The 23,554-nt window shown below is 44.1% G+C and overlaps 1 protein-coding gene across 4 annotated transcripts in view; it reads right to left on the bottom strand.

The window, feature by feature from the left end:
- Window positions 1–5,079: 5,079 nt before the first annotated feature.
- Ndel1 (nudE neurodevelopment protein 1 like 1) overlaps window positions 5,080–23,554 on the bottom strand; it is a 45,793-nt gene continuing 27,318 nt past the window's right edge. For 3 of the 4 annotated variants that reach the window (XM_052756769.1, XM_052756767.1, XM_052756768.1), the window contains exons 5-9: window positions 21,766–21,902; window positions 17,733–17,906; window positions 15,164–15,255; window positions 12,565–12,716; window positions 5,080–6,289 (exon numbers count right to left, since the gene is read on the bottom strand). In XM_052756769.1, the coding sequence (XP_052612729.1) occupies window positions 6,196–6,289; window positions 12,565–12,716; window positions 15,164–15,255; window positions 17,733–17,906; window positions 21,766–21,902 (649 nt within the window). In that variant the 3' untranslated portion in view covers window positions 5,080–6,195. Of the gene's footprint in view, window positions 6,290–9,378; window positions 9,414–12,564; window positions 12,717–15,163; window positions 15,256–17,732; window positions 17,907–21,765; window positions 21,903–23,554 lie in introns of all 4 variants that reach the window. The other variant, XM_052756770.1, reaches the window with a different exon arrangement.

Genomic DNA, 23,554 nt, shown 5'->3' with positions numbered 1-23,554 from the left:
TTTAGTTTGAAGTCTATTTTATTAGATATTAGGATAAACTTGCTTCTTAGTCCATTTGATTGGAATGCCTTTTCCCAGCCTTTTACTCTGAGGTAGTGTCTATCTTTGAAGTTTAGGTGTTTCTTGTATGCAGCAGAAGGATGGATCCTGTTTTCTTATCCATTCTGTTAGACTGTGTCTTTTTATAGGTGAGTTGAGACCATTGATATTGATGGATATTAATGACCAGTGATTGTTAATTCCTGTTTTTTTTTTTTTTTTTTTTTTTTTGTGGTAGTGTTGTGTTTTCCTTCTTTGGTATTTGTTGGTGTGGGATTATCTATTGCCTGAGTTTTCATGGGTGTGTTTAACTTCTTAGGTTGGATTTTTCCTTCTAGTGCTTTCTGTAGAGCTGGATTTGTAGATAGGTATTGTTTAAATCTGGTTTTATCATGGAATATTTTGTTTACTCCATCTATGGTGACTGAAAGTTTTACTGGGTATAATAGTCTGGGTTGGCATCCGTGGTCTCTTAGTGTCTACATAATATTTGTCCAGGACCTTCTGGCTTTCATAGTCTCTATTGAGAAGTCTGGTGTTATTCCGATGGGTCTGCCTTTACATGTTACTTGGTCTTTTTCCTTTGCAGCTCTCAATATTTTTTCTTTGTTCTGCATGTTTAGTGTTTTGATTATTATGTGGCATGGGGCCCTTTTTTTTTTTTTTTTTTTGGATATTTGGTGTTCTGTAAGCTTCTTGTATCTTCATAGGTATTTTCTTTAGGTTAGGAAAGTTTTCTTCTATGATTTTGTTGAATATATTTTCTGTGCCTTTGAGTTAGTATTCTTCTCCTTCTTCTATCCCTATTATTCTTAGGTTTAGTCTTTTCATGGTGTCTCAAATTTCTTGGACGTCTTGTGTTATGACTTTTTTGGCTTTAATGTTGTCTTTGACTGATGAATCTATTTTCTTTATTGTGTCTTCAACATCAGAGATTCTCTGTTCCATCTCTTGCATTTGGTTGGTTATGCTTGCATCTGTAGTTCCTGTTCGTTTAGTCAGAATTTCTATTTCCAGCATTCCCTCAGTTTGTGTCTTTGTCTCGATTTCAATTTTCAAATCTTGAGCTGTTTCCTTCATCTGTTTAATTACTTTTTCTTGGTTTTCTTTGATTTCTTCCAATTTTTTGTTTGTTTTTTCTTCCATTTCTTTAAGGGAATTTTTTATTTCCTCTTTTAGGGAGTTTTTCATTTCCTCTTTAAGGACTTCTATCATCTTCTTAGAGTCATTTTTAGGATTGATTTCTTCAGGTCTTGCAGGTGAAGAATCATTAGGTTCTGATGTTGTCATATAGGTCTTTATGTTGTTGCCTGTATTTTTGCACTGGCGTCTACTCATCTCTTCCTCCTCTTGGTTGCAGGCGGTGTCTGTGTCTGAAGGTGCCTCTCTTGTTCTAATTGATAATCTTCCACTAGGGGTTCTTGGTTGAATCGGTGCTGTTGGGCTGCTTCTCCAGGAGCAGCTTAGTCCAATCAGTGTTAGTGGTTCTGTCTCAGGGAGCAGTTGTTCCCAATTGGTGCAGGGTGAGCTTATGGCTCCAGTGGTTGTTGGGTTCGCAGGGGCTGGGTTTTTTTTGGTGAGGGAGCAGGGAAAGGTAGCTTCCTGGTCCCTGGGGTTCTGGTGGCTCGGGCCTAGGGGCTAGAGACCTGGTCTGCCGGTCCGGAGATGGGGCCTTACCTGTTCCTAGTCGGTGTAGGGTGGGCTTATGATTCTGGTGATCTGGTTCGGTGGCTGGGCAGCTCCTTCTCTTGCATTCTCAGGTCGCATTTTGCTCGCTTGCCAACTCCTCAGCTGATCTTGGTTTCTCAGACTGAAGGCTGCCGGCTTCTGAAACCTCTCCCGAATGGATCTCAGCTGAACAGGTTGATCAGTAGGGCAATCTCACCAACACCTCCAAGTTGTTGGGCTTTGCAGGATGGGCAGCTGGGCCCCGGGTTGGCCTCAGGCAGAATGTTCGGGTCAGTTCTTTGATTTTTCAGTTTTAAACTTCAGTTGCAATTAGTGTCACTGCTGTGTGTGCTCTCCTCACTGGTATCTCAGCACTGCATGGCTACACTGGATCTATAATGGTAAGCCATCCTAACCATCCCCTGCCAGACACTGAAACTTATTTTACGTTATTGAAGTTTATCAATTTCTTGGGGTATAATCCCAAAAGCAAGCTTTTATAGCTATCATACTGTAAGGCCAGATTAAGCCATGGAGAATAACATAATGAAACTAGTGACTCAAAAGTACATCTCGCCGGGCGGTGGTGGCGCACGCCTTTAATCCCAGCACTTGGGAGGCAGAGGCAGGCGGATCTTTGTGAGTTTGAGGCCAGGCTGGGCTACAGAGTGAGTTCCAGGACAGGCTCTAAAGCTACAGAGAAACCCTGTCTCAAAAAAACAAACAAACAAGTACATCTCTTCCCCTCAACAGTGGGATCAATAATCAGACACTTTTTTTCTTAACTAAAACTTATGAAAATAAGTATTTCCTAGCTCCATCCTTGGAGCAGCAGGGCTTGGCCACTGAGCCTCACTTAAGTGTAATGCTCACAGGTTGACTTTACTCAGAGCCACACTGCCAGCCCAACACAAGTGAGCCCCGCCCTCCTGCCAGGCATCCAGCCATGACCACAATCCAAGCAGGATTCTACCTATGGACGTTAGTGGAGATGGCAATCGAGTATGGCACCTGCTTACAGAACACCCAGTCAGTGAAAAGTTTAAACTCCATTCTGGTAGGTCACACCTGCCTCAGGGAAGGCTTCCTAAAGAGCTGACAGGAAGCACTAGCAGAATTCCTGTGGGTGCAGACTGATAGCAGGACAAGGAGTCATAAAACAGCACAATCCTATCTGGTCCCCAACACAGAACTAACAGATTTGTTCTTCGTTTTCACATTTGCCTTTTTAAGCCAGGCACATATATAAATCTCCGAGTTCAGGCAGGAGGAATGCCCAGGTCCATACTGCCTAGTGAGTAGCTAGGCCTCCAGTTTGGGAAGAGAGCACAGTAGAAAAAGGTAACAGTTCCATTTCCAATCCTGGCCTTGTTCTGCGCTGTCCCTTCTGCAGACTGGGGGCAGTGGCTACCCTGTGTTCATTTATGTAGTCCCCCTGCCTCACACATTAGGTCTCAGATTCTGAGCCAAGAAGCAGACATTTGGGAAGGCAAGATCAGCACTTGGAAAGGGAAGGCTACCACAGAACCAGCTCAGCCAGTTCCCAGCCCTAAGGATTCAACAACAGCCAGGCCACAGGCACCCACCAGGAAAGCAGGGACTCGGGGGCAACCTTTAGAGCAGTGGTTCTCAACCTGTGGGTTGCAACCCCTCGAGGTCACATATTGGATATTTACATTATGATTCATAACAGTAGCAAAATTACAGTTATGAAGGAGCAACAGAATAATTTTATGGTTGGGGTCGCCCCACAACATGAGGAACTGTATTAAAGGGTCGCAGCATTAGGAAGGTTGAGAACCACTGTTTTTAGAGTTAGACTTAGGCCAACAAGTACAAAGTAGCCTGAACCATCCATCTCAGAGGGTGCTAAGGAGGACGATCAACCAGTGTCCTCATGGGGCTGTGCTTGCTACAAGCATTTTTTTTTTTTTTTTAATTGAGTGGCCATCTCCCCAAGAGCCACGACGTATAACACATACTGCTGCTTCTTTGGACCTGGACCCAAAGCAGCAGTAGCATTTCATCCCTATAAGAGCAGCAACAGACAGAGCAGTCTGGATAAGCCCATGGGTACAAAGCCTCAGAACATCTGAGAAATCCCTGGGAGCCAGAGATGAGGACTCAGCCTCACCCTGCTTCCACAAAGGTGTCTGCTAACTGCTCAAACCTCTGACCTAATCCAATCCTTCCAAAGGCAGTTTGGCAGGAAGCTGAAGGATGCTGCACATCGGTGGGACAGTGTAGACTGCTTTCCATCATTCAGGGCAATCAGTGGGACAGTGTAGACTGCTTTCCATCATTCAGGGCAATCAGTGGGACAGTGTAGACTGCTTTCCATCATTCAGGGCAATCAGTGGGACAGTGTAGACTGCTTTCCATCATTCAGGGCAATCAGTGGGACAGTGTAGACTGCTTTCCATCATTCAGGGCAGTCAGTGGGACAGTGTAGACTGCTTTCCATCATTCAGGGCAGTCAGTGGGACAGTGTAGACTGCTTTCCATCATTCAGGGCAGTCAGTGGGACAGTGTAGACTGTTTTTCATCGTTCACACACATGACTGCAGATGCCTCTTGGTCAGTCAGCTTAGGACAAAATCTCCAAAAACAAACAACAGATATTCTTGTCATTTGTTAACAGAAAAAGTTTGAAGGTTCATCTTACTTAATGTTTCCTATTCACTTAGGGATCTGGCTCCCTTAACTTCATTCACTTAGGTTCTTTGCTGTTGTTTTATTGTTTTGTTTTTTGAGGAGGGGGGTGGAGACAAGAGCTCTCTACATAGTTCTGGCTGTCCTGGGGCTCACTATGTACCCCAGGCTGGCCCCAACTCAAACTGAGATCAGCAGCTTCCACCACCACCCTCAGCAGCACACTTGTAGTTGAAGCTGTAAAGAACACTGTTGTGTTAGTGCTGCTGAAAGCAGGCAGGGTTCCGAACACAACGCATACATACCCCATTCTGCAGTTTCCTCAACATGGCACCTGGAACTTTTTCATCTGCTAGCATCAACCCAAGGAAAGAAGTGTGAGAGAAGCTCCTGTCCGTGTAATCTAATCCCAGGACTTTTGGCACACAATGTTGTATGCAATGCAACTGGAAACCAGCACCTGGGTCCATGGGGTACTCCATGCCCTGGCAAACTCATCAGTCCTGGACTTCCCTACTATCCTGTGGAGTCTGGACCATTCTCAGGCTGCCCCTGGAAATGGTACACACCTAGAAACATGCATGAGTAGGCATCTTCTGCAGCCTCAATCTTCGGTCTCAGTTCCTATATGTTCACTACCTATGTGGGAGAAGAGACGCTGAACTGCCTTTTTATGTTCTTTTCTCGTGGGATGGCAGGAACCAAATAAAGCAATCTCCACCCTTTTTTTTCTGTGAAATTTATTGTTTCCACATTAAAAGATTTTTTTTTTTGGAGGGAAGTATCTTCTTTAACCACATGATGATCCTATACAGCTGCCCAGAGTAGGACACCATCATAAGTCATTAATTAACATGCCATATGAGTCTGAATAAATAAAAGCTACAAAGCCCAAGTTATATACAAATATCTTAGGCAATAATGTTTACAAACCTATGTACAATAAAACAAATGTAAACAGTAAGTGCAGCATGAGAAGAACAAAGGGGGAAAGAGACAAACACTCTGGCCAGTCTGCCCCCAGGAGCTGGCACCAGCCAGCCCACAATCAGGGCCCTCAACCCTTCCCAATGCAACTGGACGGACCTTCAGACGAGAAAATAAAAATGCTCTAAGAGATGTCATTGAACTGAGGGACCAGAAAGCTGGCGAGGAAGTTGCCACTTGCCTCCTCTGAGTCTGAGGCACACAGAGGCTCAGCCCTGGAGTGCCAGGTCCCAGATGCCCCTGCCTCCTGTAGCTCAGACAGGCATCTTGCTGCTTTAAAAGCAAGCCTATGGAATGGGCTTACATAAAAAGTCAGAAGGTACAGACAATGTTCCCTAATTCAGAGACGTTCCTGACTCTGCCTGAAACGGTCTGAACTGTAGGGTGAGATTGGGGGACACATGATTGTGAGCACTGAAGATGCTTGGGTGGGACCTTAGAAGGGTCTTGTCAACCTGATTGAGGAGAACTTCTAGAAGATCTGCAATGTCCTAAACATAACTAAATCCTATCAGCACAGCAAAATGGGGGCTATGAGGCAGATGTGATGAACGGGTACTTCCACATCCAGTGATCGAGTAATACACGTATGTATCACTTGTGACCCACAAAAGTGCAATTATGTGAAACCAACGGCACTACGGCGAGAAGAGAAAATAGCCAGTATTGATATCGCGCAGAGTCCTGGGGCTGGGCAGGGCCCAGCAGCCGCCACTGCATGCAGCCTGCCCTCTGCCGGCGGTGGAGAGGCAGACAGGGGCACAGGGCTGGACCCAGGGACCGAGGGACGAGGCGTAGGTGTCCTGGGCTGCTGGAGGAGAGCAGGGGCCCCACCTGGAGGCCGGGCACTCATACACTGAGAGGCAGCATACCCGGTGCTGATGATGGCCGTGAGGAGCCCAGCCCAGGAGGAGGAGGAGCTGGATCGAAGCCATTTACCGCCCTGTGGGGTGACCAGAATAGCAAGGGAAGAAGAGAAGAAAAAGAGGCTCATTTAAAATCACTCTACAAATAGGAAACTTAGCTGCTCTCTGTAACTCGCGTTCTTCCTTGTCCACAGTAGAATCCCGAATCCCAAAGTGGTTGCCCAGAAGGCACTGGTGATAAGAGAATGGATAGATAGTTTACAGTCCTGGGGTACTGAGACCATGTACCCCTTTCTAGGCAACTCTGTCATGTGGGCCACTATAACCACAAATTTGATTTTTTTAAACCATCAAAAGGTCTAAATGTCTGGCAATAGAAAGCTAGGTAAATAATTATACAACAAAACAATGAAATATAAATACAACTATTAAGAATGGATTCTACAGTACAATAGCAAGGGGAAATGGTCAGTATGTATTTAATGATACAAGGAAAAAGAGGCAGGTACCCAAACTGCCTTTCAGTGTGATGTTAAAAAAACAAAAGGAAAAAGAAAATGCAAGCAATGTATAGCCTAAATTCTCTTCTATTCCAGCCTCTTACACAGACACTATGGATTTATATAGTTAAATATAGAATGAATAACTCTTTACACACACACACACACAAATAAACGTGTGGATTATATTACATATACACATATATGTAATGAAATCATCTATATCATAGAAGGAAATTCTAACAAAATTATTTTTCTCTGGGTTATAGATAAATTTTACTAGATTTTACTTTATTATTTTATAACTATTGCAATACCAGTATCTCAAGGAGAAAAAAAAATTAATGTTTAGCAAGCAAAGCCAGATGGGAAGAGCTGGGGTGTTTTGTACAGCAACCCAGCTCCACACAAGCACCAACGTCCAGGCACACCCACAAGGAGGAGGGCACCCCCACTCCACCCACCAGCATGCAGCCACAGGAAGCAAGGCGGGGGAAAAGGAGAGACACAAGATCTCAGGAGGCAACTGCAGCCCCGCTGGTCTAAGACACTTCCTAGGTGAATCCATCTTATCAGCAACTTTGAGGGACCACCCTGCACCACCCACCATTCTTGCCACCTCTGTAATCCACTTGCTGAACACAGACTCACAAAGACATTCTCTAAAAAGGAGCCACATATTCCCTGCACAGTCACTAATGGCACACGGAAACAGACATGCGCGGGGTCTGGGCAAAAAAGCCCAACCACTTTCAGGAGACAAGAGTGCATGTTTCAGAGGAATGAACACAGCGCATACTTGGAACCTGCAATCAAGCCAGCCACAGAAACTAACTGCAGCAGGAAGGACACCCTGACACAACCTAACCCAGCCCCCAGCCCCATGCCTTGTTCTACTTCCGTGTTAGAGTTTCTCTCTAAATCTTTCCCCAAAGCCACATGCCTCTACTTCCCCTGAGGCCTAGGACCACCGTCTGTTTGAACACCAGGGCAGCGCCTGCCTCACAACCCCATCTGTCCTTTGCCTATGCAGACCCAGAGCTCCCGATGCTCTCCAACAACCACAGGAAGAACACACAGGAGACCTAGTGTCCAACCCACGAACCTCCATCCCTGTCCTCAGCAGGGGCAGGCAAGCTACACTACAGAAAGCCTCCAACTCATCTGACAGGCCACACTGTGGGTCGCTAAGAGTTTGTTATATGGTCAACTGGGGTGTGCAAAAGCAGCAGCCACAAGGGCAGTCCCACACACAGGACAGGTGCAGGACTAAATTAATGCACTTTAAAGCAGCACCAAGTTCATCTCCATTGTTAGACAGGAAACCAAGAGAAGACCAGTCATTAGCCCAGGCTCACTCATCAAGCTATTATTACTGGGTTGTTCAGCCCCAACGACCTCCAGGTATCCCACCCTTCCCAGCCTCCTCCAGCCCCAGGCCACTCAGGAGCCCTCAGAGAGCAACCACTTCCATGCTCCCAGTATGCATGAGCTCTAGTGGGAAGCCAGTACATCTGTGTGGTGGGAGGACTTGGAGGTGGGTTGGGCAGAGGGCCTCACCTAGCACTTCTCTTCTGAATCAGGAGGCAGGAAGTTAAAACTAGAAAAGAGTGCTTTTGGTCTGGAGAGGCCCCTTCAGGAAACTAAAATTGATTCACCCAAAAGAAGAAAAGCTTTGAATACACCAGGTGCAGGTGTAGAGAAATACATGCCCAGTGGGCCACACAGAATTAAAGGAAGGGCACAGGCAAGGATGGAGACAGACCTGGGAATCAAGTATGCAGAAAAAGGCTCTCGACATGCAATCAGTGAACTTACACCCCAAATCTAGGTAAGGTAAAAGTGACTCTAACTCCAGAAAGTGCTTTAACAACAGCAACTGCACCTCTGCGGCCAGTCAGGATAACCACCATCTACCAATACAAAAGTCAAAGCTCAGTCTGTCAAGGAAGCAAGACGAGTGCTCCTGAGGGCAGTGAGGAGGAAGGGGGGGGGGGGGGGGGGGGGGGGGGCGCCGCGGGCAGCTTGAGCTGACTGGCCAGAACAGGAGAGAATGGACATCCAGAGCCCAATTCTCCCTGAAAGTAAATAGAAGCATGGAGCAGTCCCAGGCAGCTCCAGGCCTCTACCCAGGCTATGCCAACAACCAAACAGTTCAGAAAGGGCAGGTTGATCTACACACCTCCCATTTACCATCCCAGTTAATGTGGAACACAAAATGGAGCACAGAGCAGGGAGTTCAGTACCACCAGCTTCCAACAGGAGAACACCGGAGGAAGCCCTTCCCCATGCAGACAGTGAGGTGTGATCCCGGAGCCTAGCATCCCTCCAGCCCTCGACTCAAACACCACCCAGCCATGGAGCAGGGAGTGCCACAGGCCATCTCTCACGGCCACCCAGGAGCACGACACTGAGGTTTGGTTTGATTTTGTTCAAGTGGTGTCCCACTCTTGTCTCACTCAACTCCTGACAGGCTATTGTCCTATACAGAGAACTCACAGCAGTGCTGTGATCAAGTCGGACAGGACCTAGAAAGCTCACTCATGGGCTAAAAGTTGGCGAAAGCTGAGTCAGCCCCATGCAGTTAGTAAACCAATGTGTTAATGTGTCTTCCACCACACAGCATGAGTAAGACAGAGAATAGCACAGCAAACAAATTGAGTTACCCATGAACAACGTGGGAAATATGACTTTTTCTTGCCTAATAAAAAAAAAAGGAAAAAATCATTAAACGGCAATACAAACACTATTTTCACATCATGCCCTGAAATGAGCCCACACCTACCTACAGACAACCCAGGAAAACCTGACTGGTTGGCCCACCATTTGCACCATGCACAAGCGATACATATGAAACCAGACTAAAGTTATGGAAGAAAAAAATGTTTTAGATAAAATTCAAGTAACTACCACCCAAACTGCACACAAATTTGGTCTGGAATATAAAGAGTGTCAGTGGTGGGAGAAAGGAGGGCGACCAGGCACAGCAGCCTGCATCTGAGGGGCCAGCAGAAACCCCAGAGGACAAACTCCTGGTTCTAAGAAGTCCTCAGATAACCAGAATCTGCAAGTACTTGTGACTCACTTAAGCCATGGACCTGGCCAGTTTAAGTGTGTGTAGTTTCATATGGCAAGGCTCAACTGCCTCTGAAGGCTTCCCAAGAAAATGCACCTGTCAGTCTGTAGTCCACTAGTTAGCTACAGTGATGGAGCTACAGAAGAGGCCTCTCAGGACAAAAGGCCAGCACCACAGCCAAGGTTTTTAAGATGGGGCTTTTTCCATGCTCAAGTCCCAAGCCACACTTCCCTATTTCTACAAAGACTGGCTTTTCTTTGACAAGGCAGAACTAATAATGGATTAGTTAGAATATTATTAGAACTAATAATATCTGGAGTCAGGCTGCTTGTCCTTTCCTCTTCCAGTTGGCACACAGCACCCTGGTTTTTATCTAGTAACAGGTGAAAAGGCAGGCTGAGCACACGAAAGCAAAGCAGCAGGAAGCAGTGATAAAGCAGTGATACAGCCCACCCTCCGGAGCACGGTGAAGAGACAGGGATTCCGGAAGCAAGAGTGGGTGAACACTGCAGGGTGTATCCACAAGGCACTTGTTAAATACCGCAAACACTGTACCAAGGGCCAATCCATAAAAGCATGTTTCATTGTTGGCAGAAACAGTACAACAAACTTTTCATCATTTAAGACGAAACACAGCTGTCTGGTTCTGTCAGGAAGCACGTTCCCCATCATCCAGTTCAGGAAACAGGGAAACACTGCCTCTAGCTGTTCCTGGGAGCAGAGTTTCACAGTCACTCTTTTCAGCTTACACTGATGCTCTACATCCAAGGGCAGGTTCCCCAGCTCTGAGCACTGCTGCCCTGGTCCTCTGGGATGGAAGGTAAGTGCAAGAGCGCAGTGAGCCTGAATGACAACTTACTCCTACCTCACCATGACCACCTGCCAGCATTCTCCCACAAAGGCCCTGCCTACAATCCATCTCTGCTTCATGTCTCCTCTCACACTGTGAGATGCCGCTGCTGCCCCACCAAGAAATACGGTCCCAGAGACAGAGAGATGAATAACTACTCTATTGCAGTAATCACAAGTTTTCAACACTCTTGAAGACTTCCTCCAAACTTTCTCTGTATGGTTCGGGGAATGGCTATTCTAATGAGAAAATGCCTGTCCATGTCATGTTGTTCCAAAACAGCTCAAAAATGGGCACTCCCAAGCCTGATGACAGTTAATTTTATACTTATCCACCTGAGAAACCCTAAGAGATAGAACAGAGTTCTGACTTATATAGTGATATTTTACAGTGTGCTTTTAGTAGAAGGTCCTTGCTGTAACCTTCAGGACAGAAATGTCATAAGAAACAGCAATGGACCAGAATACTCCACTGCAGAGATGAACAATAAAACTTTTAAGAGTAGACTGTAGCCAGGCATGGTGGTACACACCTTTAGTCCCAGAACTCAAGAGGCAGGGGCAGGACGATCTCTGTGAGTTTGAGGCCATCCTGGTCTACATAGTGAGTTCCAGGACAGACAGGGCCACACAGAGAAACCCTATCTCAAAAACAAAAAACAAACAAACAAACAAAAAATTAAAAAAAAACAGTAGACTCCATAGAACAATCAGGTCTTCCATAAACAAGCTGTAACGACTGAAGACATCAGGAAATAAAAGCGCCTTTAAAAATCTTGTGACATGTTCTAGAGCTGTCCCTGCTTTGCTGTTGGTTTTAAAGCTGCCTATTCTACTCACAAGAGACAATGGCAGGGGATCATGAGCACATCAGCTGCTGTTCCAGTACCAACTACCTAAAGTAAACGGTCAACAGACAGATTACAGGTCCCAGCTAGTTCCCTAGAGTAAGTCCCGTCGGTAACAAGGAGATAGCTATGCACATTAGACAGAAGCCAAGTCAAATGAAAGGCACTGCCATGGAAAGACGCTGGCAATGGAAATCAAACAGGCGAGTTACCAGGCAATATTTAAAGTGCACTCTCGGAGATGTGCTGCAAGAAGTTTATATATAGCAGATGCATAAAAATCTGCTCTTACATGCCTGAAAATTAACTCTAAGAAAGGACAAAAACAGTGTGAAAGTAGAAAACTTATTTTTTACTTCACATACTTCTATGCCAACTGAAATTTTTTTCACTAACGACATACCACTGCTTCAAGCTTCAAAGCTTTTTAAAATCTGAATGCACACACACTCCCCCCTTTGTTTTCTTTGTTTGGTTTTGTTTCTTCTTTCTTTTTTGAGACAGTCTCGCTATGCAGCTCTAGCTGGCTGGAAACTCACTAGGTACACGAGGCTGACCTGGAACTCTGACCTGTATTTGACCCAGTGTCTAAAGACTTTAGGACTTTGTATTTTTCTAAACTATTCAAATAAAGGGTTTGCCATACAGTCTGAATACAAATAATTGCAGTGTTCTCCCCTTCTCTTAAAAGAATTTGCTCAGAGTTTTCCAAGCTATAAGCACCTGGAGAGCAGGCCACAGGAACCCTGCATGTTCTCCTGAGCCCGGCACAGGTGCCTTTAGGAGACTACCCCCAGGACAGTCGCTGCAGATTCCAGGGGTGACAAATTCCTTGGGGACCAGAAGACAACAACAGACCTCTGTCCTCTGGGACTTAAATAAGAAGATCGCAGGGAAGCTCATCAGCGTAAGTGACCTTCAAGACTTTGGTAACACCACATAAGAATTTGTAAACTTACTACAACTGATCGGTGAGTCCAAGGATTAGGGCTGTAGCTCAGTGGTAGAAAAACTGTCTGGCACACATGAAGCCCTAGGTGATATCCCTAGAATTGCCAAAAAAAAAGTCAAAGACTTACCCTTTATGGAAGAAGGTCGCACGCCCTGACCTTGGGCACTCAGGGCCATTGCTATTCATCACCCCACAGTTAACGCTCCCTGGGATATAGGGTTTTCGGGATGCCTGGTCTTTTGCAAAGTTCCTGCAAGCTGCTAATTTGGATTCTAAAGCCTACAAAGAAAGAAGGAATAGCTGTCAAAACACTGGCCATACAGAAAACACCTGCATCTCAAATCCTTTCTATTTCAGGCTTCAACCCTCACCCTCAGGACAATGGTCGTTAGTTAAGATCATTTGTCTTTCTAGTAGAACAAGGAACATTTACACTGCCCCCCTTTCTGATGAGCTCAGAAATTTAACTAATTCCTCTCGGTATCACTGAGGGACACCTTACAACTAAGAAAATCATGGTACCAGTAGGTAGAGAAAGACCCCAGATCTTTCAACCCACCCATTATTTGTTAAGTTCCGCAATACTGGTTGAGGTTGGGACTTTGTGCATTTGTGTAGCAAGCACTACAAAAATCATCATGTAAGAATGTTTTTAATGCAGCCCACTCTTTGTATAGGTTCTTTGGTCTATTTTTCCACTGCATCACACAGATCTATTCCACTATCACATAAAACGAAGTCATTTTCTTTGGATAGCATACCGTGAACTGTATACCTGATACCCTTTGTCTATAATTAATTCACCTGTAAACGATACTGACCCTTTATCCTTTACCTCTAAATCTAATTATCTTTCCTTTACACCTATCACATGCATGCTCTACCAGCAAATAGATGATATGAAAACAAGAGGAACTTCTCATTTCTCCACATTTGGATATCATGAAATCCCTCCTCCCCAACAAAAATGTCTCCCAAATCAAGTATCTCTCTACTAGCACCCTAAAAAAAAAAGGGAAAAGATAGGCCATGGAGAAAAAGATACAGCCCATTCAAATTCACAACACTAAAGGAAATCCACAGGTAATACAAAACTTTAGAATCTGTTGGACATCCTATCCTAACATTTCAACAAAAACATGGAACAGCACCAAAAACAAACTAAAACTTCTTTTTCTTCTGCCCCTTTCTTCTGGCAAAAGTACAATGAGCTAGTTAATTAATGACAGAAATAATGACCTTCTGGGATGCTCTAGGACTATCCATCAGTGACTTGTAAATACAACATCCACACTGACATCTTTCATTTCCTATATTCAATGAAGGGACTTGTCCGTCCATGTAAACTTCTGTTTCAGGCACAGTGACACACACACTCAGACAAGCACTGAGTCTTTTCAAAGGAAAAGAGTGGTTCAGAGATTGAGACCATCACTGAAAGAGGGGACAGTTAAAGAAAAGACCCAACAAGATGTCAAAGAGAGATGGGCAGATAGGTGGGAATCACCAAGAAACAGCTTCAGAGACACCAAGAAAAGAGGACATTTGAAGGAGGCGGGGCATACTGGTGTTGAATGATTGGTGTTGAATGTTCAATAAAATCAGACCAGCACACATTGGATCTGACCACACTGGCATCACCAGTTTTCAGGGAACAGAGACCAGAATGTCTAGAGCACATATGCAGTTCAAACGCCAACAAGGGTGATGGTAAAAGAGATGTAATATAAAGAGAGAGATAAAGAGAAAGAATGGTCTTTGGTTTTGCTTTTAAATTAAAAAAGCCAGGCATGGTGGGAAGTACCTTTAATCCCAGTACTTCCGAGGCAGAACCAGGCAGACTTTTGTGAGTTCAAGGCCAGCCTGGTCTACCTAGCAAATACCAGCCTGTCAGGGCTACATAGTGAGACCCTGCCTTTAAAAATAAAATAGCTAGGTCTAGTAAGTAGCCCAAGCACTAGCAGGCAGAGACAGAAGAAGCTGAATTCAAGGCCAGCCTGGGCTATATATACTGAGTTCTAGGCCAGTGTGAACTATGTACCCAGTGGACACACACACACACTTTAAACTTTTTGTGAAAAAAGAAAAAGAAAAACCAGAGCTGGAGAGTTGGCTCAGAGGTTAACAGCAGTTGTTGCTTTCGTAGAGGACTCGGGTTTGATTCCCAGCACACATTCGGCAGCTCACAACCATCTGTAACTCCAGTTCCAGGGATCGCTCCAACACCCTCTTCTGACCTCGGCAGGCACCAGGTACATGGTGCACAGATATACACGCAACTCATACATATAAAATAATGAAATAATTTTTATTTTAAATATTAAATATTCATAAATATTAATTTATTAAAATTAATAAAGAAACCAGCTGCAAACAAGCATGAAGGAGGCACTGACGCTGAGGTAGCCCAAGAGCAATGAGACCCAGACAAGAATGGCTGGCCATGCCCAAGCCAGACACTGTCCCACAGCAGACAAGATGAGGGAGAGACCAGAAGGCTAAGAGCCGGGGCCAAGGACAGGCTTTGAGGAGCTGCACTGTGTACAGCACAGCAGGGGAAATGCCCTCAGCCAGGGCTGTGCTGCTTCTCTAGTCTGGTCTCTGCTCATCAGTCGTGGATGCTGACACTCCTCAGCTTCATCGGGGTTCTCACCACAGGAAAGAAACAGTTCAACATTAATTACCCCAGCAGTGGAACACCTGGTGATAAATAATGAAATGCTTACCCCTACTTTCCGCAAGAGATCCCCCACGATGTTGAGTGCCGATATCCTAGCGGAAGGAGTTAGCGGACTGGTTCCAAAACCATTTGGTATAGCTGCAGAGAAAGAAAGCAGAGTGACGACCTCAGCAGCTCCTTTACACTGACTGTATTCATATTACAAACAGCACACACCTGAAACAAGTCATCCTGTCTCAAGACACAGACAGCATCTGTATTGAAGAGAGGGATCAGAAAGCAGCTTAGCCATTTGGCAGCTGGTGGAGAACTTAGACTACATCAATGTGTCACTACTCCAAACTGCTAAAGGACAAAGATCCTTAACCATCTCAACAGGTATTTCTGGAGATCCTAACACTAGAACTGTGAGGGCAGAGGGCTGCCCACTTTGTCCTTAACAGACACTACCAAGATACTCCAATTACAGCGCCTGCCACATATGAACGCTGAGACTATGACAGCACAGGCCGACACAGGTCCAGGGAGAAAGAGGCCCAGTGCTGAGAAGGAGAAGTGGACATGAGCTCTGTCCCTAACCAGAAGGCTATCTCCAACTGAAAACTGCCCACAAAGGTAAAGTTAATTTCTCCAAGGGAGCCTCATAGGGCAGGTAAACCACACTTAAGGGCAGACCCCATGCCCAACAGTAGTAGATGACCAACACAAAACAAACTCAAAGGTATTTTTGGAGATTTTTATTGTCTCATATTGTTTTGTTTGGGCTTTTTTTTAACCTTACTGGTGTTTTGCTTGTACATTATGGCTTCTGCTTTTGTGTTTTATGGGCTGGTGTGTGTGTGTGTGTGTGTGTGTGTGTGTGTGTGTGTGTGTGTGTGTGTGTGTGTCTGTGTGTGTCTGTGTGTCTGTCTATGTCTCTGTGTGTCTCCGTATGCATGTGTTTCTCTTCTTGTTAGTTTGTTAGTTTTATTTTATTCTTGTTCGTGCTTTGTTGTTGTTGTTGTTTTTTAATAAGAGAGAGAGAGAGAGAGAAAGAAGGTGTGAACTTGGGGGTGGGAAGATCTAGGAACAGATAAGCAAGGGAACACTGTGATCATAATACACTGTATTAAAAAAAAAAACTAGCCAAGAGAACCTTCTCCTATCACTCTAGAGGATAAAAGTCTGGGTTTTAAGAACAGGACAGACAGCTTCAGTTGAGGGTGGAAGAACCATGGGGGAGTGGAGAAAGCTGAGATATGAACTGCAAACTACCTACACTGGAATTAAAAGGCACTGGGATTGCACTTCAAGGTTCTAAGGCTGGCTACAAAATGGTTTACCTCCTTATGTGGATTTAACAAATGTACTAGATGTATCTCATCAGTCCCCCTGAATGTTACCTTTGTGGGCAGGTCATAGTGCATCAAACAGAAAGTTCTATCTGAGTCAACCTTCCATCAATCTAAACAGTAACTCACAGAGTCTCTTCACATCTGTGTGTAAAGCCCATGGTTTTCCCTGACATACTAAGTGGCAAGAACAAGAAATAAAATTATATTTAGGTATGATCAAAAACCTTAGGATGAACCTGGGTGGTGGTGGTGCACACCTTTAACCCCAGCACTAGGGAGGCAGGTGTGTCTCTGAGTTCAAGGCCAGCCTGGTCTACATAGAGAGTTACAGGGTAGCTAGAGTTGTTAAACAGAGAAACCCTGTCTTCAAAAAAACAAAACAAAAAACTTAGTATGAGAGACTGGATGTGGGGGCACACGCCTATAATCCCAGAGTTTGGGAGGCAGAAGCAGGAAGATCAGGAATTAGTTCATTCTCAGGCCAGCCTGGGCTGTATGAGACCATGTCTCAAAACCAAACACCAACTTATAGTAGCAAAGAAACGTGTACACATTCAACCTCAATACACACAACCTCACAGTAAAGAAAAATTCTAATGAAGAAAATAAAAACCTTCTTTAACTTTTTATCTTTTCTATGCTTTCAAACTTTCTACATGGACCTGGGAATATAGACCAGTGTCAGTACTCTTACAAGCAAACACAGGGCTCTGGGTTCAATCTGCAGGTCCAAAAAAAAAGGAAAGGAAAAATAAAAACCTGCATGAACATGTATTTCTGCAATGGTGGTACACACCTTTAATCCTAGCACTCGGGAGGCAGAGGCAGGCGGATCTCTGAGTTCTAGCCCAGCCTGGGCTACAGAGCAACTTCCAGAACAGCCAGGGCTATACAAAGAAACGCTGTCTTGGAAAATAAAAAGCTTTTATGTTCTTAAAAACCTCACTAAAGTTGCCCCTATCTTAACTGCAGGCTTCATCTCACTATTACACATCAATGGCCTAGGAAAACAATCCTTGCCGAGCGGCAGTGGTGCACGCCTTTAATCCCAGCACTCGTGGATCTCTGTGAGTTCAAGGGCAGCCTGGTCTACAGAGCGAGATCCAGGACAGGCACCAAAACTACACAGAGAAACCCTGTCTCGAAAAACCAAAAAAATAAGAAAAGAATCCTTCCTTTGCTTCACGGACACTAGAGTAACTGAAACTGTAGCAGCTCCTGTCCCATCAGCAAATGCATTGAAACTGACCTCTAACATGGCCTCAGGGAGAAAATACAAACCTTTTGGTGAAGGAAAACTGTTTTCTGTTCCTTTCCCAACAGGTGTTGCAGGCAAGGAGAGTGAAGCTTGGACAGCAGAATCCATCTTCTCACAGTCCAGAGTCGGAGAGCTGGGAGCAGATTTTCGGGTCACTTCCTGTTGTCGTTCCCGGACTGCTAGCTCTTGCCTTAAATCTGCAAAATGTTGAAACAAAAGCAGGAATCCTCACTAGAGGGAGCAAATACTTCCTGCCAAGTCCCAACCAAAACATAAAGATATTCTTCCTAAGTTAGTACTTCACAAAACAAACTTTCTATCTAAAAATTTTCATCTCAAGAATGAAGATGTGAGCTCTACAATTTAAATAATCTCTTAGAACTTAAAAACGTGGGGCAGGCTGGGTGGTGGTAGCACATGCCTTTAATCCAAGCACTCCAGAGGCAGAGCCAGGCAGATCTGAGAGTTCGAGGCCAGCCTAGTCTATAGAGTGAGATCCAGGACAGGCACCAAAACTGCGGAGAAACACTATCTCAGGGGAAAAAAAATTTTTAATGCTATAACCTCAGAGAACAAACAATATTATGGCCAAAAGCAAAAAGGAATTGATCAATGAGGGCTGGAGAGGTGGCTTTTCCATGGGACAAGTTCAGTTCCCAATCCATGTCAGATGGTTCATAACTGCCTATAATTCTAGCTCCAGGGGATCTGATACCCTCCTTTCGGCTTCTGCAGGCACCTGCACAAAAGTTGCATACACATACACTCATATGAATGAAAGAAAGAATGAATGAATGAATGAATGAATGATTGATTTAAAAAATTAGAGCAGGGCACAAAATAAAACTCATAGTAAAACTAAATAACACAAAATATTCCTAACCAACTCATTTGCATATATGTCTACATATATCAAATTTTGAAATGGTAGTTTCAAGACTACTACAAAAACCAATGAAGTAAAAAAAGTTTTCTAGGCCAGGCGATGGTGGCACATGCCTTTAATCCCAGCACTTGTGAGGCAGAGGCAGGTGGATCTCTGTGAGTTTGAGGCCAGCCTGGTCTAAAGAGCGAGTTCTAGGACAGGCTCCAAAGCTACACAGAGAAACCCTGTCTTGGGGGAAAAAAAAAAAAAAAGTTTTCTAATTTTTTTACTTTTTTATTATTATTTTTTTAGGCAAGGTCTCACTATTCAGTTCTGGAGGGCCTGGAACACTCTATGTAGATTTGGCTGGCCTCAAACTTACAGAGATCCAACCACCTTTGCTTCCCCAGCACCAGGATTAAAGGCATGCCTTACCCCACCTTAGCTTTTTTTAAACCACCACTATGAAATCTCTTTTCAATACTGAATTTTTAATTAATGTTTCCAGTTATACAACTAACCTGCAGAATTTCTGCTTATGTTTAAAAAAGATAGAAAGAGTCGGATCTCTATGAGCTCAAAGACAGCCTGGTCTACATAGTGAGTTCCAGGATAGCCAGGGCTATGTAGAGAGACTCTCTCAGAAACACAAAAACAAGCCGGGCAGTGATGGTGCACACCTTTAATCCCAGCACTCAGGAAGCAGAGGCAGGTGGATCTCTGTGAGTTCAAGGTCAGCCTGGGCTACAAAGTGAGTTCCAGGACAGCCAGGGCTACACAGAGAGATCCTGTCTTGAAAAACCAGAAAGAAAAAAAGAAAAGGATACTAAGTTATTCCACTTTTGAGCTCAACAAAGATAAAAACAGGATTACAAACTGATGGATGTGACCTAGATCCACAGCTGCCTTGTCCACAAGGACAAGAGAGGCAAGCAAACCCACAGCCCAGTCACAGAGGAAAAGAAACCAATGTGGGCAAGGGAATTGTTAATCCTTTTTTCTTAAAGAAAGAGGAATGAACAATTTCCCAAAAGTTCTCTAAACTCCACACTCATGCCTTTGCACTCATGCAGGCAGGTGCAGGTGGAGCGCGCGCGCGCGCGCACACACACACACACACACACACACTCGTGCACACACCAAAAAAAGTAATAATTTTTTTAATAAAAAAAGATATGCTGTCACTACAACTTAAACAAACCTTGAGGACACTACAGAAAAGAAATCAGTCAGTCACATAAATAATAATAAAACATGTTTAAAAAATCAACAACTGGCCATGGTGGCACACACCTTTAATCCCAACAATGGGGAGGCAGAGACAGGCAGATCACTGAGTGAGTTTGAGGCCAGCCTGGTCTTCAGAGCAAGCTCCAAGACAGCCAGTGCAACATAGAAAAACCTTGTCTCAAAAAAACCAAAAATGAATTAATAAATAAAATAAAAATAAAAAAATCAGCTAGCACACACTTTTAATCTCCAAACTCAAGAGGACAGAGGTTAAGCAGACCTCTGTGAGTTGGAGGCCACTATGGTCTACATAGTGATATTCAGGCCAGCCAGGGCTTTACTTTACAGTAAGACCCTGTCTCAAAAAACAAAATAGGTAAGCTGTTCAACGTAATTTTCTGTGTTTTTACCACAATTAAAAATAAGTAAGGGACTGGGACTGCAGCTCAGGGATAGAGCACTTGTCCAGCAGGCATTAGGCCACCTCCTCAAACCAACGAACCAAGTAGCACTGAGTGAGCCTGGGGCTGGAGCACATGGGCAGTGATGCCCACCATGCCCAAGGCCATGGCTTCATTGCTAGCACCACAAGACAAAAGAGCTATCAACAAACAGTGCCAAGTTACTATTCGTATATATATTACATACACTAAAACAGGCGGTTCTTCGGGGGCTGGAGAGGTGGCTCAGCAGTCAAGAAAACTCACTGCTCTTCCAAAAGACTGAGGTCGGATTCCCAGCACCCACATGGTGGCTCATCCATCTCTAACTCTAGTTCCAGAGATCTGATGCTCTCTTCTAGTTCCTGGGGACACCCAGCATGCAGGTAGTACACATACATGCAGCCAAAACACCCTTACACACAAAATAACTCTACACAAAAATAAAAAGAAATCTTTTTAAATTCTAATAAAAAAAATTTCAAATGTCATCACACTCAGGAAAAAGAAAATAAAAAGGCACTGAAAATCTGTAAGAGATTACATATAGTTAAAATACACTTCCTTTAAAACTTCCTCTCTCCTCAGATGCACAATAACATTCAGACTATTATAAAGGAAATGAGAGAAAGAACAGTAAATGCTCCTAACTGCTGAGCTATCTCTCCAGACTCAAAACCTGTTTTAAAAACTTGTGATGGCGAGGACTGGAGAGATGGCTCATCGGTTAAGAGCACCAACTGCTCTTCCAGAGGACCTGGGTTCAATTCCCAGAACCCACATGGCAGCTCACAACTGTCTGTAACTCCTGTTCTAGGGGATCCGACACCCTCACACCGACATACACCAATGCACATAAAATAAAATTTAAAAAAAAAAAAACTTGTGATAGCATGTATATTTCCTATATAAACAGAAGAAAGGGAATGTGTATGTCCACTGGTCTGCTCACAGGAAATAGTCAGGAGTTATATAAAGAAAAATATAAGGACATATTATGTCCATCATAAAAACTGAACCAAATATGTCACACTGTGAGTGGGCTTTTCTAATATTCTGATCTACTGTGCTTCTAAGGAGAGACAGAAGTCTTAAAGTGTGTACTAGCTGCACGTATAAACAGCAACATATACAACACATACATGGTTCTATATAGATAACGTGAAGATATTTAAATAGAATCAGTAAAGAAAAAAATCCCAACTGAAGGCAGTACTATGTTGGAAAAACTCCAACTCTGTCTCACTTTTCTCATCTAAAATATGGAGGTCATACCTACTTCTTAGCATTGATATATGGGTGTGAAAAAATTACCAAGTTAAAAGCAATTTGCAGTGATTAAAAGGCATGTAAATGCATGTAAAACTAGAGCTTCCTAGAAATTGAGGGCTGAGGCATAGCTCAGAAGCAGAGTGCTTACCCAGCATGCTCAAGGTCCTGGGTTTGACTCCCTAGCACGAACACCCTCCCGGGCTCAGGGACAAGGCAATGGATAAATACTTGCTAAGTTCTAACACTTACCTCTTGCTTCATCCTTTAGCCTTTGTACTGAGACCAACAAAGATTCCTTTTCATCAAGTTCACTTTCTAAAAATGCATTTCGCTCAATGGCCTGATTTAGCCTTTGTTCAAAGTCTTCCAGTGAAACTATTGTTGCCCTTTAAAAAAAATGTAAAAGCCCATGAATTAAACAACATGTACAAACAGCTAGCACAAAAGGAAGCAGTCAGTTTATCTCCTGCTGTTCCTGACCCAGTCAGCCTGACCCAATTTGGAGAATGATCTCACTCCATTCAACAAAAATTAGCATGCACCTATTCTGTGGCCTCCCATTCCCTGCTATCTACTACAGAAATAAAATTCCCCAACCTAAAGTTAGAACTCAGAATGCCAATTCCAATCTTATCAGTTACAGTCAGCTGCCAAAATGTCTCTCCAAAGTGTTTCTTCTTTAGTCTTTGGTCCCCAACAGTATCCCCTCTCCTGCCTTAATTCTTTTTTCTCATCTGGATTACTACTGCCTAATGGTTTTACATCTCCTCCTTACTTAAACTTCTCAGTATTGTCTTCTCAACTCAAGCTCAGATTTTTTCTTTTCTTTGTTTTTTCAAAGAAATAAAGAGACTCTCAAGCACAGCACACAGGGTTAGTCACAACCTGGCCCCAAGCACCTTCCATTCCTACACCCTTCAGCTGTCACTAGACCTGCCAATCAAAGCAGCCTATTAATGGAGTTCCTCAAACACCTTCTAGCCTCTCAGCCTCTTTACTGTCTCTCCGCCTAGTTGACTTTCCTTCTATGAAGACTCAGCTCCAATTTGTAAAAAGGCTCCCCAGTTCCCACAGGTGCTAGAGCTGCTCTGGAGTAGCTTGGACATCCTTCTTGCTGGATTTATTTTTTTAGCATTTATTATAGTAGAAGTTCTGAGGGATCAGTTCCAAGGACAGTGAATAGTATCATGTCAATCAAGAGTCAATACTAAAGAAAAAGTACTAGGCTTGGCGCTGGAGAGATGGCTCAGAGGTTAAGAGCACTTGCTGGGAATTGAACTCAGGAAGGAGAGTCCTGAGTTCAATACCCAGCAAGCACATAGTGGCTCACAACCATCTATAATGAGATCTGGTGCCCTCTTCTGGTGTACAGACATACATGCAGACAGAATACTGCATACATAATAGATAAATAAATCACTAAAACAAAAAGAAAAAAATAGTACTAGGCAATAATTATAACGTAGTAGTTAGGTTTAGAATGTAGGTTTAGAACAGTTGAGAAACAGCCAGGTGGTCGGTGGTGGCGCACGCCTTTAATCCCAGCACTCGGGGAGGCAGAGCCAGGCGGATGTCTGTGAGTTTGAGGCCAGCCTGGTCTACAGAGTGAGTTCCAGGAAAGGCGCAAAGCTACACAGAGAAACCAAAAAAGAAAAAGAAACAATACAGAGACATAAAAACCTGACTACAATAACAACAAGCCACTGTAGGATGAAAGCAGTAATTAAAGGATCCATTGGTCAATATTAAAGTAAAGAGACTGGCCGGGCGGTGGTGGCGCACGCCTTTAATCCCAGCACTCGGGAGGCAGAGCCAGGCGGATCTCTGTGAGTTCGAGGCCAGCCTGGGCTACCAAGTGAGTTCCAGGAAAAGGCGCAAAGCTACACAGAGAAACCCTGTCTCGAAAAACCAAAAAAAAAAAAAAAAAGAAGTAAAGAGACTGAAAGTGTGAAGATAACTACTGAATCCAAGCTTAAGATGCACAGGCCTACAGAACAGGAGTTCGGTAATGAGAACACACAAGGAAGAAAGGATACCT

Source organism: Peromyscus californicus, unplaced genomic scaffold (assembly GCF_007827085.1).
Source record: "Peromyscus californicus insignis strain IS unplaced genomic scaffold, ASM782708v3 Scaffold_3__1_contigs__length_106647218, whole genome shotgun sequence".
In the NCBI taxonomy this organism is placed as follows: Eukaryota; Metazoa; Chordata; class Mammalia; order Rodentia; family Cricetidae; genus Peromyscus; species Peromyscus californicus.
This window is presented reverse-complemented; position numbering and strand designations above follow the sequence as displayed.